Raw genomic sequence first — 18,520 nt, 5'->3', positions numbered from 1 at the left:
ATATTGTCGATGTCCGATACTATGTTGTTTTATGTTGCTTTTTTAATTGGACAATTTTTATCTGATATTTTCGACACACTGTAGGTTTTTCCTATATTTACGACATACTATATTAAGTTTCGTATTTACTATATTATATTAGCATGACTGTTTATGTATTGCATGCTATACTATAACTATCATTTGACATCCTGTATGATTTTTTTTCAAATGCATCTGAAGAAAACTGTGACTGACCCCGAAAGCATTTTTAGATGAATTTAATATTGCAACTTGCATTTGAAAGACATTGAGAATCCAAAAATGGATAGACCACCCACAGAGAGCAAAGGCAAAGAGCTGTGGTCTAAACAGACCCTCCTCCATACTCTAAACAGGAAGTGAGAGACAGAAAATAAACCGTGGTTTAATAGACTACGGGTTATTTTGTCAAGTCTCTTCTTTAACTTCACCGCACATCTCCCACAGACATATAGCACACAAGAAAATGAGCAATGACTTGACAGTCCCTTGCTGCTCAGCCATTTTGATGTTAGCACTTTTTCATGTAGTATCTACAAACAGCATTAACAAGGCTCCACTGTTTTTTAAGGATTCGAGCAGAGCTGGGTGAAATTATTCCAAATGTTGTGTTAATGTTTGAGTACCAGATGAATCGGGAGCAGTGTCATATTCAGATGCTTCCCTATAAATAAAACAACCACTAGATGCTTTTCTATGAAAAACTCTGCTTCCTCATTTTAACCCATGCGAAAAAACAAGGTATTCCAAAAAGTGACTGAACAATGATAGTACTTTTTTTTTCTCTGGCATAAAGCAGGCACTGAAGCACCACGTGTGGTTTTACCATAAAATGTCTTATCTAATGTAGCACTTTATATACTTGACTATGCGTTTACAGTGCATCTGAAACAGGTTGTCAATAAATCGTTCTAACTCTACTGCATTTATAGCCCACACTTACCTTTCCCTAAGATCACCTTTCATTGCTTGGCCTTCACTCTATAGTTGTTCTACTTTTCCATGTCTTACAAAAAGTACATATGGCACTGATTTGTGAAAAATCTATTATATAAAGCAATAAACAAACTCTTGGAAATTGCAGGTTCTTGGCAAAAGGCTTAGTTATACAGTATGTGCTTTTTAATGTGCAGTCATTTTAGCAAAACTGTTTTTGCTGTCTACAGAGAAAAGGCAGACTGTTACATCCATGTTAAATGCAGTTGCATACCACTATTTTGAGGTACAAAACCAGTTAAATGTTATTGTATGACTGAGAGAGAAACTTCTTCCTGAATCTATCCGTAGGAATTCAACTCCAGTATTGTCACCTCCACCTCTGTTGCATAAATTCATGTTTTCTGCAATATGGCTGTGGTGATTCATTCTTTTTCTGAAAATATTTCCATTGGAAAGAGTATCGCATTCGTGATGGGCATGTAGTTTCAGTATCGCCTCCAATCTCAGATAGAAGTCATCAATAAACGAAATTATGTGTACGGTATGTTTACATAAAAACTAAAAAATATCTTAACATTCCCGTCATGTTCTCCAAACTCAAGAATGGAATGTCATCGTCAATACATAAATACATTTACAATAAGTACAACTTTTAAAAATATTACATGGTCAAAGTAACACTTAGATAAACATTTGAAGTACAGTTTTATACAACAGAACTGAAATAAGAGACCAACACTTCATGACAAATTAATTATCATACATGATGTGAAATATACATTAATAATCTAACTTTTTTCATTTACAATTTTCGTCAACTGACATACATTATATTACAGCGAGGATGGAGTTAATGGAAGGACAAGTGCATAGCAAAATAGATCATTTGACTGAGTTAAAGAAACCCATAAAACTGACAAACCAGCTTTAGAAAACAACATTAAAAACCATGTTTAAGGCAAATCTCGTCATTTAAAATTGGCATAGTCTGAGAAAATTTCGACAAAGTCTTGTACCACCCTGTAGCAGAAGTCATATTGTTCCTATGGAATAAAGAGAAACATAAAAGTGGATTAGGAGTCTGTCAAATTGATTTTCAGTCAAGCTAAACATCAACATGAGGTGAGGAATATTCGATGCATTACATTTTGGATCCAGTTGATGTAAATACTCACCACGGTTTGGACCATATGAGGCCTCTGCATGCGTAAACTCTTCACAGTTTGGAACACGTCCAGCAGGCCCTCTGCTTTGACTCGCTCCAGGATATTGCTCAGTGCAATGAACGTACCTGTTCGCCCTGCACCAGCACTGCAGCACACACAAAAACTCAACTCAATTCATGCATAAACAGTTGCTTGCAAATACATCATCTGACTGTTTTAAAGGTCCCCTATTATACTGTTTTTCATCAATATATTATAGGTCTCAGATATATACAAAACATGTCTCTGAAGTGTTTGACTCCAAATACCAAATTTGGGAGGGTGTAACCTTGGTTGGTTATTGGCTAATGGTTACACAACCCAAAAAAACACGATGACATCAAAATCTGATCAGCTCATTTTCAGACAGGTTTTTGTATAAATGGATCAGGACAAAAAGAGAGCCAATCTTTTTTCCTGAAACTTTCAGAATCTCTTAACGCAGGGACACATGTTTATGTATAAAAGACATGAAGAAAGTGGATTTTGCATAATAGGTGCCCTTTAAGTAGCTACCTGCAGTGTACGACGATGGGATGGTTGCCAGATTGCTGCTGCTGTCTCTGCACCGAGGCGATGATGTCGATCATGCCTTTCCCCTCGGCCGGGATGCCGACCTCTGGCCAGCCGTGGAAGTGGAAGTGCCTGATCACCCTGGTCTGCTTCTCCTATGAGAGGAAATGAACGGAAGAGAGATCATAATACCGTTTTAAATATGATTCATCAGTAGTATATGAAAGCATAATGGCAGGTGCAATGTCGGTGGAGGTTAAGTGTGCAGTAGATTAGTGCCGGGCTGATGGGTGCTGCACTGGGAGGCAGCAGTGTACTACTGAGCCTCTGAGAGGGGATGTGGGTCGAATTTAATGAAATATGAGATAGGAATCTCCCACTCAATAATCCTAAACACATCCTGCCCACCACATTTCCTCTGGCAGCCACAAGTTTCATAGACTCACTTTGTTTTTTGCTTATAAGACGATTATGTTAGATCCTGTGTACGTAAACTTTATACTTTATACAACGCTTGAAGGCTAAAAGAGATAACATTATCGAATCACAACAATGCAAAGATTAGAAAAAAAAATCCCTTACCTACAACATTAATCATCTCATTATTCTCTGTGACTGTTTTGAGAGGATCATTATCAGCAGGTAAATGCTAATAGAAACATCTACAAATAAAATGTTAATAATATATCACTTAAAGAAGTACTTTCCCTTGTTATTATACCTTTTGTAATTTCCTTTAGAAGTTGAAGTTCTGCATTTAAAATGGTAAGTAATGCATTATTTTTAAATGATGAATCATTCTTCCACCCCTGGAAGTCATTATAAATAATTTAATAGGAGAAACACCATAAATGTAAAGTGGAATTTGGGATACAATCTTACTCGCTCATGGTTTATGTGTAGTTACAATTTCTCATGATGAAGATGGTTTTACATTCCTTGGAAAAGAATGAAGGCTCAATGAGTTTGCATGAATAAATACAGAAGATGGTCTTTTATCCTGACAGGCAAATGTGTAATGAGCTGTTAACTGCCTCTTTACTATCGTGTGATAGTGTGAGTTTAACTTTCATTTGCTTACCGGCACAAAGGTGAGTACCAAGTCTCGTAGACTGAAGGTGTCACACAAAGTGTCTCCCTTCAACTCTACTTTGTAATCTCCATAGGTGATAGAGTCCTCTGCTGGCCAGTAATGGCAACATTTGTCCTGCAACAACAGACAAGCAGATACAAGTGTTGATTTACTGGAATAATACATGGAATGTAAATATTCTGAAGTAGTTTTGGCTAAAAGTTTGAAAGACTACACAAACATGAACTGAGATAAAGTACAGCTGTGTGAAAGAAGCAGGGAACAGGAACATGCTTTATGCTGCACTGCTGCTGTAGTCTGTGCTGAAGCCATTCATCACTGCTCACCTGCTCCCTCTCCTGGAGCTCCGTCAGCATTACAATGGAGTGACATTTCCATTCCCACACCATTCTCCAGAAATCCTCCACTGTGTGTGTCAGAGGGCCCTGGGTGGCGATGAAGTAGTCCTTCTGTCTGTAGCCCTGAGTCAAAGCAAAACACATGCTCCTTCAGCTTCTATAAATGCTTTTAATAGCTAAATTAAATGCAAGAAGGAAGGCATTAGGTAAAAAAGAGGGCTTACATCTATAAAAGACGCGTTGACGTAATCTGTGAACTCCTGACCTCTTCTCATGGAGAGAATGACTCTGTTGAAGTCATCTGAAATGGAAGTGAATCAGGGAAGCCTTTAAAGACATTTAGAATAAAGCGACCTATAAACATCATCACAAAGTATCAAGTTCACAAAGTGGCCGAGTGGCTCTCTGAGGAAATTGAATTCCACGAACATAACATGTTAAGATTCCAAATATAGTGACAGACAATAAAATCTGGAGGTCAAAAGTTAACCCGTGGAACAGACATCCAATCTGTGCTCTTCTATGGTTTTGTTATTTACTTACATGGAATAATTTGCAGAACTCTGTTCTTCTTCATGTTGGCAGGGAGGTTCCCTGTTCTCATGTTCTCCTTCATTATTCTCATGTTGGTCAGTTTCTGGGCACAAGTGAAGCAAACGGAGTGTTACACATCTTCAAATGTTCACTATCCTGAATGACCATAGCAAAATAAAATTCTTAATTTTATCAAGTTTAGAGTATAAGACTTTCGAAGTACAATACATACATTTGATTTCACAAGGCATGTTTGCAATTGTATACAGTACGTGCAAAAGGCAACACTAGAGGCTTTGTATATATGTACTGTAGGTAAATATACACTTCAATATGCACATGCAGCTGAAACGGTTCTGGGTGAGTTATTATGCCCCAAAGCTAAGGAACAAAACACCTATAGACATCAGGGAAGCCTGCTCGGTCTTTAACAAAATAGAAGCTCAAAACATAATTGTACAATTTAGCTTTTTTTAGGAAGCTAACTCCTGCTCTCAATGCATTTTAACCTGTCTCCTGATTTAGTGTTCTATTTGCACTATTCTCCTTTTAATGCACAATTTTATCGTTGTACCTTTAATCTAAATGTATTTTTTATATGTCTATTCTATGCTATTTGAAGTTTGTTTTGAAGTCTTTTACTGGTAATTGTATTCTGTGATATCAATTTTCTGTGAGTTTTTAAAGAGATGTCTACTGTGAAGCACTTTAAACTGCAATTCTTCTATTAAAGGTGTTATAATCATCTCATAGTATTATGAATTGTTTTAGTTTTTGTTATTAAGTGCCAAGGAACTATACAGGAGATGGAAAGTAGTGAAAAGCCGAGGCTGGTAATAATGTAGTCTTATTTGATGATTATAGAGACAGAGTTTGTTTTCTGTGCAGGTTCTTTTTTGTAAAAATATATTTGAATTAAAAATGTAGTGTTTTATTCTGTATAGTGAATTCAATCATTTCTATAGTATGGATTTGTATACTATGATTCAGAAGCTATTTTAAATAAAGAACTCCTGGTATTGAAGCTATTTCTGATTCTGTTGTGATTATATTTGATTTAATGTGATCTTTAACGAACCAAACAGTAAATACATCTGTTTACCTTAAACTCTTCCTCTAGGCCGACCCGGTCACCGGTTGTGAATGTGTTGTGCAGTTTGTGCAGATGTCCTTCCAGAGACGACACGTCCAGCTCCGTGTCTCCGTAGAGGTAGTATTCAAGCAGGGCCTGGTAGATGAAGGAGTACTGCATCTGGAGAGAGAACACACAAACAGATCAACACAAACACTATGCAGAGGCACATTTCACAGATGAGAATGTACTGTCAAGTATGAGTTCACCGTCATGTGGTAAAAAAAAGGGGGAACTTGTTTCCAACTCACATCTGTCTGAACAAGCTGTGATCGCTGCTCTCGTATCTTAGCAACAAACACAAACGCATCAACTTTCTGCTCTGCGTGCATCATGTCGATCATGGCGTCTATTACGATGAAGGTTCCTGTCCTCCCAACACCAGCGCTGCAGAGAAACAAAACAACAGCTGTTAGTCGACAACAGCAGGTAAACAAAGGGACATCTGTGCTTGTAAACATGTATTGTTATGGTCACTCAATGTTTAATTGTCTCCATAGAAACAAATTGAATGATTAAAACAATTTCGGAGGAATGTAGCAAAAGCATGAATCTAGTAAACAACACTAAACAATGATGTATGATCTCAGCGTTCTGGTACCTGCAGTGGACCACAATAGGCCCAGAGAAGGGTGGATTGACCACCTTGACCTTTTTGAGGAACTTCAGCATGCCGATGGGGGAGAAAGGAACTCCAAAGTCGGGCCAGCTGGTGAAGTGGAGCTGGGTGATGAGCCTGGGAGTCTTAGCAGCATCGCTGGCCTGCTGCACAGAGACACAGACGCAGACAGACACAGTTTACAACACCTGCATTGCAAATTTGATATCTGTGATAGGTCACATGATATATATGATAACAGTTCCTGTTGCAATTGAGACTTGACAAAAGGGACAGCTTCTTTATTTAGAAATTATAGAGAAATTCACAGCTACTACTGAAATATTCTAGTTGACTCACTATGAAAAAGGAACTGAGCTTCACGCTTTTTAACAAACAACACCCATGTTCCTGTCAATTTCCTATAAAGCACAGTTATTTAATGTCACCGCATGACACTTACATATTGAATACAGAACTTGCGGATGGTGTAGTCCACAAGAACAGTGAAGTCTTCCACTGCCACCCTCACACTCCCATAGGTCCAACAGCCCTGATCTGGCCAGTACTGGTAACACTTGTCCTGTAGAGAGAGACAGTCATGACTTAATATGTATTCAAGGAGTTTCTTTGCAAGCAAAACAATTGCATTCATACAACTGAGCTACACAAAAGGCTCGCGTGATTCAATTCCACAGCCACTCAGTCTAGATCAGTATATAAGTGAGAGGGGAGAAACCACTCAATATAAGACAATGCTGGGTGATTATGATAGTGCCGTGTACTGTAGGACTTCATTACACATTATGTAGTCATCGATTTTAAAGTGTCCACGTGCTGATTTAAATCTTCACCAATTCTCCACCTATTGATCTTTCTATCCTCTCTCCTTGTTCAGTGAGGGAGTCCTGGTTCACTATAAAGACTGAGCAATTAAAGCAGAAAACAGATATCAGAGGGGAGATTACAGGTGTGAAATTAATCATTTAAATTAAATCCACGGTCTCACCTTTGACCATTACTAATGAAATCAATTTGGATTTTCAAATCATCTTGATGCTTCATTAATCCATACAGACAACTCTGATTTTTCGCTTGTCCCCTTCACAGGCTCGAAAAATAAGAAACACTGGAGCTCGTAGGACAACAGGAGAGCAGACACATTCAGAAAAAAACAACGCCAAATCACTTACCTCTTTCCTTTCTTTAAGATTTGTCAGCATAACAACAGTCGCTACTTTCTGCTCCCATATCATCCTCCAGAAATCTGCTACCGTGTCTTCTTTTGGACCTGTAAGACAATATGATGGTAATATTACAAGATTTATTTAGACTTTGAATGAATTATAAAGATCTACATAAGTATGCATCATAAGCTCGCTATATCTTACCTTGTGCTGCAATGAATTTTTTCTTTTCCGTGTAACCCTGTTGGAGAAAAAATGAATTAAAAAATGTAGAAATATGGACCAGAAAAGCTACTAATGAACCTTGAGGGGACACTGTCTCTTCAAATGCGGTTTCTATGGTAAAAGTCAAATTACTTTTAATCTCAATTTGCAAGCCAACATTAAGGAAAAGTATGACTGGGCAAACTGATTGTTGGATATGATCCAAAGTTCAGAATCAATATGAATGTGGACCTTGCAGTGACCAACCAACCATTAATTCATAGGAAATTAGGAGGACAAATTGTTAATATGCCACAGTTATTGTTGCCATTTTGGCAAGTGAAGTTACTAAAAAGCAAAACTCACATCAATGTAAGAAGCGTTCACATAGTCCGAACAGGGATTTCCATCTAGCTGAGTCAACACCACTCTGGAATGATCATCTGTTTAGAGGGTAACAGCAGAACAACAATACTGAGTATGTCACTTAACTGATTAAACACTCTATCAGTTTGTAGCATAAAGAGCATTAAACACAATTATCGCATCCTTGCTACGAGTTAGACAAGAAGTTAGACGTCAATATGAAGCTACTTCCTCCATAAAGACTATAAATATATGGGGGAAGGAGTCTCCCCTGGTTGCCTGGCATGTGCTTAAGCCAAACAAAGTGCGGCACATAAACTCCTTTGAAACAGCCAACTGACATCAGGCTACTGTAAAGATTAACAATTAAGAAATAACATACTTATTTGTGAAGTGAAGTGCTGGTGTTTTCTTTTAGCTTTTGACAGAGCCAATCTAGACATCTTGTTGTTTACGCTACACATGTTTATTGCAGAAATAACATGTTTTTCAATTATCTTTTCATATTAACCTCTTTAAAAGGACAGTTTAGCCCGGAAATGAAAAATGCGTATTTATCAATCTAGATTTCTTTGGTGTGAACTGAACAGGTTAATGGGGAAACATATGAATGTTTTGGTGTACATTGACTCAGAATGTTGCAGTTTGTTGCAATGAATGCATAATGAGAGAAAGATAAGTGATGTGTGATGGAAGTGCAACTGTAAAAAAGGAAGAATGTTGGTGAAACAATCAGGGCCGAGGTTTTTCATAGTGAATAACAGATGAGCTGATGGGGAGGATCTGCTCTATCTGAACTGTGAGAGAAAAAAAAACTCAAAGACACGTGCACACAGGCAGGAAACTGTGAGCTCTGGGTGTGAGTTGAGTGAAGTTCTGCAGAACAGAAAGTGAACTCACAAGGAAGGATGTTGGGGTATCTGTTCTTCTCCTTGTTTTCATCCTTGTTCGCCTCCTCATACATCCCTTGGGCATTCCCCCCAGGCAAGGACTGCATAAGAAAATCACAGTTAGATTCTACACAACCTCCCATACTGACATTTAACTACTCACGGCCCGGTGCATTGTGTTCTGCTGTACATAAAGCTTTGTTCAGCCTCGATGTAGGCGCTTCCTCTGCTACCTACAGTAAACATTCCCCTATTAAATGCAGAGAACTTCAACTTCCTCTGTCTGTACTGACACACTGTCTGGATAAGAGCAAATGTGTTACATGAACCATGAGTCATACTGTACACTTTACTTGACTCATATTCATAGTCATAGCCGTAAATAACCAAATAGGGTATTTCTTTAATGCGTGTGCGGGTATATGTGTGCAGTATTTGTCATGGACACTGTGACACATGTAACTCCAGTAGTTTTCCTGAATGAAAATTAAACGCATGTCTGAATTTTTTGCCTCCTCATGAACAATCATCGCAATTGTGGGAAAACCTGCCAGCTCTGTCTTTTCACATTATTTTGTGACCGTCAGGAGGAGAAAGGACTGGAGGATGCTTACATTGTACTCCTCCCTGAAGAGCTTCCCATCGTCGGCGGAGCGGACCCTGTTCTCGTCCTCCAGGTGCTCCACGGGGATGGGGAAGTAGGTCTTAGAGGCTGAGGGGGATCTGGGCAGAAGGACCACCGTCTGTTGCTCTGTGGGGAGAAAAGTATGTGGGTTAATGATCTCTGCTGGACTCAGATTTAAAGAATAATTTGGTGAAATATTTGTTTTTTTTAAGAAAATAATGTTATTTTAATTTTTTATTAAAAGATCTATAACAGGATTTGGGTTAAATTAGACCAATGGTTCACAACTAAATGTACCCATAAAGCACTGTCAGCTGAAAACATCACCACTGATTGTTATACAGTATAACACTACTGATTATTTGATTGTTAAGAATGTCTGCATTCAGCCGTCAGTGTTTAGCTGGTTTTAATTTTTACTTCCATAACTTTGAGTGGCAGAATTATATTTGAACCATTAATAAAAAAAAAATTGTTAAAAAGTTAAACAATTCATTCATTACTTTGAAATAAATGTTTTAATTCTCTTTCAAAAAAACGGTTTGAATTTATTATTTCTTTCAGATTATGCTATTGTAATATAATGTTGCATCTTTATTCTCATTTTAATTGAAAAATATATAACAAATTGTCATTCATTGATATTTGCAAGGATCTTTACCAAACAGAGATTGTTTCTCATGTCTGTAGAATATAATTTGTAGGCCGGTACACAATATTTAATTAAAAATAATATTATGACACAAATTTGCTCTACAACTGATTTCAAATTGTATGACATGTTTGCATGTGTGCCAACAAATTGATCATTTCAAAAGAGAAGTGTGAGTATTCGAAGATCACCAAAAACAGTTGTTAGAGAATCAAAGCACCCCAGGGAGAAGCCACTTGTTTCTGAATAAAACCTCTCCAAAGAACCCGACTAAGCATTCAGTTAGCACTCTATTAGAAAATAGATGTTGAAAAAAGTACTGCGAGAGTGTTAGTAACACGAGGCCTCTGATACCGCCACCCTGTATACCTGACCTGGTGGCACAGTGGTGTATAACGACTCAGAACTGTATCCAAACTCTAAAACACAACACATGTCACATCAGTCATAAAGGCAAAACACAAACAATACCGTCATTTAACATCATGTTTCCTTAAACATCAGAACCACCTTACAACAGAAATTGTAAACATTTTCATCTACTTCCTGACATTATTCAAATGTTGACTTCATGTAATTGTTAGTCTATATATCTATGTCTGTCTGAACATATTCTGTAGTGCTTCCCCAGCACGGAAAATTCATAAAGTGAACATTAAATATAACGTCACTCTCATATGACCATGTTTCATGTTTGCAATCATAGTAATAAGCAGCTTGGCTAATACCTTGACATGTACTCAGTGTTTGTAACAGCTACTTCTAGGTGTGTGTGTGGCGTGTATTCCAGCCATATATCCTCGCTACATTCCTATCAGCAGAGAATACAACCCCTCTGAACTTTCTATTGTAATTGTCAGATAAGAAAATACTTCCTAAAGAACACTCGCAGCTCCTCAAGACCAGTCGTTTCCTGTGAGGCCCGAAAGCAGTTAGCATATTTCACACAGCTCATAATTTAATTTGAACAATGCAGCCTCAAAGCCAACATCTTCTGTAATCTTTGCACCTCTAACTGTGCATACTTATTTTCTATGCAGTGTAAAAAAGGCTGTGAAAAGTAGTGAAGATGACGCCGAATTGTTTGTCACATTTACCACAGGAAGTACACAACCACAAAGCTGTGGGGGGACAACCTGCATCTGCAGTTACAAACATCCAAATAGTGCCTGCTTGCTTCTGTATTAACCTATGCTGCATGTTTCAGTATATCTACTTTAAGCTCCAACCATGCTTTTTTCTGACAGCCTGTTGCTTTCACAATCTCCTTCACACAGTCTTATATACAACGTTACCTTGTTCCTCCAGGATGCCATTTGGTATCTTCTTGTCAACTGTTGTGACGACTGCTTTTCTCTGGTTCTTCACCCTGTCAATAAATAAATGCAATACAATGAGAAGTAAGTTCAACTCAAATCAATCAGACCTCCCAACATTACAAATGAAATAGGTAGCCATCAAAAAAATCTATACATCCTACCATCTAAAACTTGAAAAGCCACTCTTTCTCATTAGCGAATTGACGGTTGTCTAGTCCGAATGCGATACAGAATTTGTTCTTGGTTTTCCTCTGTTGCCTGTCTAGGTCTGCTGTCAGAGCCTGCTCTCCTCTCACTAAGCATGACAGGGAGTCAGCTAGCAGCCCTTCCTGACTGGGCTCCGCCTCGATGACTAAAGTAGGAAGTGTTTGTCACCCTGAGCTCTGCCCCCGAGCCTGGCTCACAGCCAGTCAGCGAGGCCCAGAGAGGGGGTGAGGTGAGTGGGAGACTTTACCTGAGGAAGTACCAGGCCAGCAGCGCGATGATGAGCAGCAGCAGGGACAGGACCAGCACGGTGGGGAGGACATGTTGGCTGGGGGACGCAACGTCTTCTGAGGAAGGAGAGGCAGAGTCACAGGGTCAGAGAGCAGCGTCAACAAAGAAGAAGGAGCAAGGCCGGCAACATAAATGTGTGTTTGTGTGTAGCTGCATTCATGGGTTTGAGTCATGTGTGTATTGTATACTGATAAAACAAAATGAATACTTGGCACCTCCCAGTGTTCTCTTCTGGACGCAGGCCTGATTTAATAACTGGCCTCTGCAGTATTTTGTCTACAGAGATAAGTATCAGCTCATTTTGTCCTGGCGGTATGTCTGCCTGACAGAATAGAGAATCAGCCAAGAGTCACAGCCACACAGTCAGCTATTAGCTGTGTTTACAAAGACGCACAATAAGCCGTAAATTATGGTCCAGGGCTGCTGAAGTTCATTGTGACCCGGTAATTATTAAGGCTCTAGAAAAGGCTATTATTAAGCAATTCGTGTGCTGAGGAAGTCTGAAGAAGATGCCTGCAGTGGATACTAATTTGATTTAGTTGGTACCTCAAATGTCTCAAGTCTCACATGTCTCCTGTTATTGTTCTTACCTTTTGTATGGTTGCCATTGCCAGTGGAATTAGATGATGTTGTGGTTGCCACCAAAAACAGAAGTGGGACCATTGTGACTGCAGGAAAACAAAACGAAATTGGATATTAAATGTAGTGATTGCAACGTTAAGCCTCGTGAGAACATGGCTGCTGGATAATAAAACCATTTAGGGAGCACTAACTCTATTGACCGATCTGAGGCATATTTCTTAATTCATGACTGTTGCTTTCAGGAATGTGCTCATCGGTGCAAAGTTCATGGAGACACAATGGAACAGCACACTCATATCCTGGTCATTTATTAGTGCTGTCATAAAGCACACGGTGTAATGCCTAACATGTCCATGAGGAGGCACAATCCACCAATATTTGATCAAACAAGGCTTGCCATGATAACATGCTCACCAACCCATTGAGAAAAAAAATTCCAAAAGATAACAGGCCAAGGAAACATCGATTTTTCCATTTCTAAATAAATAAATATTAAAAGAAATCACGTGTCCTTCATTCATACCCAATGCTGCTACTTACTCCTCTAATAAAGGCATGCTTTGATCAGTGCATTATCAGAATGAGACTGATAACACTGTTTGCCTTCAGCTGTTTTCCGTGGCAATGCTGACATGTGGGATTTCCAGGATATAACATGAGTAGGGTCTAAATGTGCTATACCTTAGAAACCACATGCCGCCGCCGCCGCCGCCACCACACACACACACACACACACACACACACACACACACACACACACACACACACACACACACACACACACACACACACACACACACACACACACACACACACACACACACACACACACACACACACACACACACACCACACACACACACACACACACACACACACACACACACACACACACACACACACACACACACACACACACACACACACACACACACACACACACACACACACACACACACACACACACACACACACACACACACACACACACACACACACACACACACACACACACACACACACACACACACACACACACACACACACACACAGCAGGCCTGGGTGTCAGCTGATGTCGAGTGGCTAAGCCGAGCCAAACTGGATGTATCAGATCATGGTGAGCGAGGTCTAGAATCAGGCTGCCAGAGGCTTAACACCTACAGTACACCCTCATGCTCTGCTCTTTGCCACCTCCCCCCTCACTTTTTAATATCCTTCCCCCAACACAAACTCTCGCGCACACGCACATGCACGGTCGCAGCAGCAGCATGAGCTCTATGAGTGACATTCATAAGTCTCAACTGAATGAATCTGATCATCCCTTCATTCTTCTTCCAGTAGACAAATGCAGAGGAGCGGGGATAAAAGACCATCTTCGATCGATTATCGTGTTTGAGCATTCAGAATAGGTTTCCCATCACATTGATTTGAGCACCTCCTTTCTTCTGAAATCTAAGGTTGGGAACCAGTAAGCATTGAGATCCTTGCAGTTCTTTTTATTTCCCAAAAGTTCAGAGAATCTAAGTGCGGAGCTGCATCTCCCCATAAAGAGAGCAGGGTGTGCTTTGTCTCCCCAAGGCTGCAGGTGTGTGTGTGTGTGTGTGTGTGTGTGTGTGTGTGTGTGTGTGTGTGTGTGTGTGTGTGTGTGTGGTGCTCTGCAGCTGCAGTGAAATGAAAGCTAAGGCCAAGTGCATAGTGAATGAAGACACTGTGCTGAAGCCTCCACGCTGTGCCGCAGTGTCCTGTAATGTGTCCAGGCAGGACACCGGAGGAATGTGGGGGCAGCGGAGCAGAGACACTGACTGCAGCAGGGAGAGAGGGAGCAGAAGGTCCGGGTCAATAATATTTCCTGGAGCGATTAATAAACCCTGACATGTCTCTCCGTTCCACGGGGAAGACTGATGAGAGAATTCTAATGAGAGAAGAGGGGCGAGGAGGAGCATGCTGTCCCCTTCTCCAGCTCTCCTTCCTCTTTATCCCCCATCTTTAAGGCTCTCTCTGCAAATGTCACTCGCCTGGATGAGGGGGAGGTTATTGAGCGAGTACAGTGTGGGAATCCTTAGGGTAGGGCTGTGTGTATAAGACTTGAGGTTTTGTGATGTGGAAATTCACTCAAGTAGCCGTATGGGACTTTCCGCTACACAAGCTGCGAGGAATTTGATTACTGTGTCTGTTTGTTTATTTGCGTGTATGATGGTTCAACAGGGACAGCCGGCAGAGCGCTCATAGCTAGCCCCAAGGCTGTGTCTTGTAGAATAGTGCTGCTGCGTCCCATAGTTCCTGGCTCCCTGTTTCCCCCCATCACCTCTGGAGATATCACCCAGTCACGCCTCAGCCTCCAGCCCCAGCGTGGCTTCAAATGCACCCTTGGGACCCGAGGCTGTACGCCCCGTGCTCTAAAGCTTTTCCCATCTAGTCATTACAGTGGTCTCCAGCCTGACCTTTTTAACATCTCTCAGGAGATCGCCAACTTCCTTTCCTCCGTCTTTGTGGGGAAATGTCCCTCATGTAACTATAAATATCACCGCTTCCTATTCCTCGGGGTATATAATGTATTTTCCTCTATTTCTCCTTACTCAGCAGAAAGTCTCAAATTAGACTATTAGTACAAGTCATCACTTAGCTTGGGTCAGACTCTTGGTAACAGCTATCATCACATAGTACGTGCTGTCATCTGTGTATTGTCCTCCCTTTAGCACTCAGCAGCTGGCCACCAACCGTTAGCCATAATGAAAATAGGTCATGAGAGATGTCAGCTAAAGGGAAGTTCTAATGCGTCCTTATTTTCTGATAGGACACATTTGCAAGTAGCCTAGGGGAAGGGTATTGTCCTGGCCAGCTAGACAGACAGTTTGTTCAGGGGTATGCGTGTCACCAGTTACTTTGTATAGTATTCCCTGTGTCACATGCTGTATCAGTATCGTCCTCAGCTGCAGAATTGGAGGCTTTATTCACAGGAACACCAGCACTTTAAATACAATGAAGTCGAACACTAGGAATTATTTTTAAAGGAAACCTATCATGCTATATTTAAATTATATATTGTAGGGCCATACCTATGTAAGGTATATTTATACGCTTCTGTTTTCAAAATACCAAACAGATCATGCATTTTAGCCATGCCTCATTTCGCTCTATGTGCTGTTTGCTGTCTACGGGTCTGATTCTGCTGACCACGCCCCCCTGCAGGAGAGGGGAGACGTGCTCTGATCAGCTGCTGGGCTGTCAGAAGAGGGGGAGAAAAAGAGATCTCCGTCCTCCGTGTTTTAGAGTCGTTATTCATTTGTTTTAAAGCTCAATAAATAACAAAGAAGACCTTTGACCGGCACTTTTCGAATTTTGTCCGGAAGATTTAAACTTTAACGGACATCTTGACCGGCGAAACAAACTGAAACTGAAACTCTGCCGCACGGTCCCCTCGTTCCTTGGAAGAGGCGGAGAGGTGGGTGTTTGTCATCTGCTGGTGGGCTAACCGGAGAGAATTATGGCGCATTTCCATTGCAGCGCGTAGCTCGCTTTAAGCGTGCCGTGTCGTGCCGTCCCCTTTTTTGGTTGTGCTTCCACTAGGCCTCGTTCCGGCGCGGCACGGCGCGGGGCCACTTTTTCCCCTCTTTTCTGGCCCTAGAAAATTGTGGTTCTATCGGGGCCAACAAACAGGGCTGAGTCGGGCTGAGTATGCTAAACTAGAGAGAGGAGCGCTGGCAAGAGGGCTAGAACTACAACAAGATGGACATATTTGACCGTGATTTAATTGTAATACACGTTTCAAAATGATGCCGAAGTAACAACATACTGATACCGGTTAGTAAAAACCATGAATTAATGCTTTGTCAAGTCTGCAGACAGACGGCAGGCGAAAAACCTTTTAAAATTCGTGTTTTTCTAGATGGAGATTGGCTAAGCTAACGCAGTATATGCCCCGACCGTCCACACTCACAACAACGGCCTATACAGACATAAATAAGGCAGCGACTGTATTCACCATGACACAGGCAGTTTGTGGTGTGTACTTGTTTAACTTTTGTCGAGTTTCTGAACATATATAAGGAGCTGTGAGCTCTGAGTGCTCACAGCTAACGGCTGTGTTGTGTTTCTGGATTTCTCATTGAAGATGACGTCACGGCTCCGCCTACACTGCGTTACTATAGTAACTACCCCAGTTCCTAAACTGTAATGGAAGCGCAGCATGAAGTGAGTCGGCCCTGTTAAGGCCCAACGCGGCCAAGCCGTACCGAGCCGTACCGAGTGTGGCCGAGGCCGACCGTGTAGTGGAAATGCGCCATTACAGTGCTTGCCTCGACGGGGAGGGATTGCATTGCAGCGGGAGCAAACGCTTGCCTCGGGGAGGGAGAAAGAAAGCCACAGCGGAGAATAAACAGAAGGGTAACCATGGTAACCAAGTCTTCTTCACTGCTTTTGTGGCAGACTACAGCGCCACTTACAGGCCTGGTATATGTACTACAGCGTCTCCAGCGCTTTCGAACGGCAATGGCCGAGGCTGTCTCCTCCTGATTGGTGGAGTTGGCCCAATAGCCGTAGCGCCACGGTCCTGACGTCAGGACAGTGTTCAAATCTGGATCAGTTTTTATCAGATCGTTTGCAGCCCCTTTTTTAGAGATTTGGGTATGGAGGAAAATAGAGAGGGTTGTGTTTTCTGACACTTGGTGAGTTCCCTGGAACACCGGGGACACATATTCATGTATAAAAGACGTACAAAAGTGCATTTTGCATGATAGGTCCCCTTTAACTTAGCTTAAACTACTGCAGAATTACAAAATTACGTGGCTGAGCTAAGGTAGGGGTTTATTTAACTTACAGTATTGGATTGCAATGTAATTAATAAGTTGTTATCTTTTTACAAAATGATGCTGTCCAAATGACATTTATTTTATTTTATATATACCCTTAATAGTCCCAAAGAGTTGAAATGTACATTCTGCATTTGACACATCCTAGTGTTAGGAGCAGTGGGCTACCATTATGTACGGCACCCAGGGATCAAGATTGCAACTATAGTAAAACAAATTATAAGAGAAATATTATGATGTTGAAAGGCATTGATGGATAAACAGTAGAACCGACAGTTTGTGCCTCAAAGTACAACTGAAATCAAATAACATGTATTCTAATGCTACAGCTACATATCCAGTAATATAGGTAAATAGTTTGTCAGACCACAAAAGGGTGAAAGTTATATGTTTTGGTCTCAAGATTAGCGACTTGTAATCAAAAACAATACATTTCCAAATTGAACCATGTTTTGATAAAATATCTTTGTGTCTCTTGATATATTCACAAAGTAAAAGCTAGACAACAGCCTTCCTCACATCACAACAAAAGCCACTGACAACACCCATTAGCTAAAGATGTCCACTATTTATACCATCTCTAAGGCATTGTGGCGAACAGCAATGGGACCAGAAGAAAAAAGACATAATACATTAAAATATAAATATTTATGATGCTTTTTTGCCATACCACAAAAGTATCACCTAACCAAGAACACATCCTGTATGACCACACCTCAGCCCCTGCCATGTGTTCACAGAGATCTCCAGCACCTGGTCTGCAGTGTGTGACTCACAGCTCTGTCTCCACTGATTACACCCTGCCATCTCTGAATACCTGCAACCTGACAGCATGTTAACAAAGATGTGGACACTAACACATATATCACACAATACATAGAGAGGCAAACAGAGAATACAAGCAGGCCTCTCTTTGCTTCTTTATCCTCGCTCCTAACATGAAATTGGCAGTTGGGGACTCATACAAACTGTATCGTTTATAGTCCCAAACCAGAAAGCTGATAAATGTTCTTCCCTGA

At 40.8% G+C, this 18,520-nt stretch overlaps 1 protein-coding gene across 6 annotated transcripts in view; it reads right to left on the bottom strand.

The window, feature by feature from the left end:
• Positions 1-244: 244 nt before the first annotated feature.
• ptprea (protein tyrosine phosphatase receptor type Ea) overlaps positions 245-18,520 on the bottom strand; it is a 52,850-nt gene continuing 34,574 nt past the window's right edge. For 3 of the 6 annotated variants that reach the window (XM_034119413.1, XM_034119414.1, XM_034119415.1), the window contains 20 exons: positions 12,702-12,779; positions 12,071-12,167; positions 11,593-11,666; positions 10,672-10,716; positions 9,635-9,771; positions 9,031-9,121; positions 8,131-8,207; positions 7,765-7,801; positions 7,567-7,664; positions 6,837-6,956; positions 6,377-6,540; positions 6,027-6,162; positions 5,746-5,895; positions 4,653-4,746; positions 4,334-4,410; positions 4,098-4,232; positions 3,760-3,885; positions 2,682-2,833; positions 2,136-2,271; positions 245-2,003 (listed from right to left, as the gene is read on the bottom strand). In XM_034119413.1, the coding sequence (XP_033975304.1) occupies positions 1,929-2,003; positions 2,136-2,271; positions 2,682-2,833; positions 3,760-3,885; positions 4,098-4,232; positions 4,334-4,410; positions 4,653-4,746; positions 5,746-5,895; positions 6,027-6,162; positions 6,377-6,540; positions 6,837-6,956; positions 7,567-7,664; positions 7,765-7,801; positions 8,131-8,207; positions 9,031-9,121; positions 9,635-9,771; positions 10,672-10,716; positions 11,593-11,666; positions 12,071-12,167; positions 12,702-12,774 (2,094 nt within the window). In that variant the 5' untranslated portion in view covers positions 12,775-12,779 and the 3' untranslated portion in view covers positions 245-1,928. Of the gene's footprint in view, positions 2,004-2,135; positions 2,272-2,681; positions 2,834-3,759; positions 3,886-4,097; positions 4,233-4,333; positions 4,411-4,652; positions 4,747-5,745; positions 5,896-6,026; positions 6,163-6,376; positions 6,541-6,836; positions 6,957-7,566; positions 7,665-7,764; positions 7,802-8,130; positions 8,208-9,030; positions 9,122-9,634; positions 9,772-10,671; positions 10,717-11,592; positions 11,667-11,777; positions 11,930-12,070; positions 12,168-12,701; positions 12,780-18,520 lie in introns of those variants that run through there. The other 3 variants (XM_034119416.1, XM_034119417.1, XM_034119418.1) reach the window with 3 other exon arrangements.

The sequence above is a fragment of the Trematomus bernacchii genome, unplaced genomic scaffold (genome assembly GCF_902827165.1).
Source record: "Trematomus bernacchii unplaced genomic scaffold, fTreBer1.1, whole genome shotgun sequence".
NCBI classification, from domain to species: Eukaryota; Metazoa; Chordata; class Actinopteri; order Perciformes; family Nototheniidae; genus Trematomus; species Trematomus bernacchii.
The sequence above is the reverse complement of the archived record's forward strand: the minus strand, read 5'-3'. Positions and strand labels throughout refer to the sequence as shown.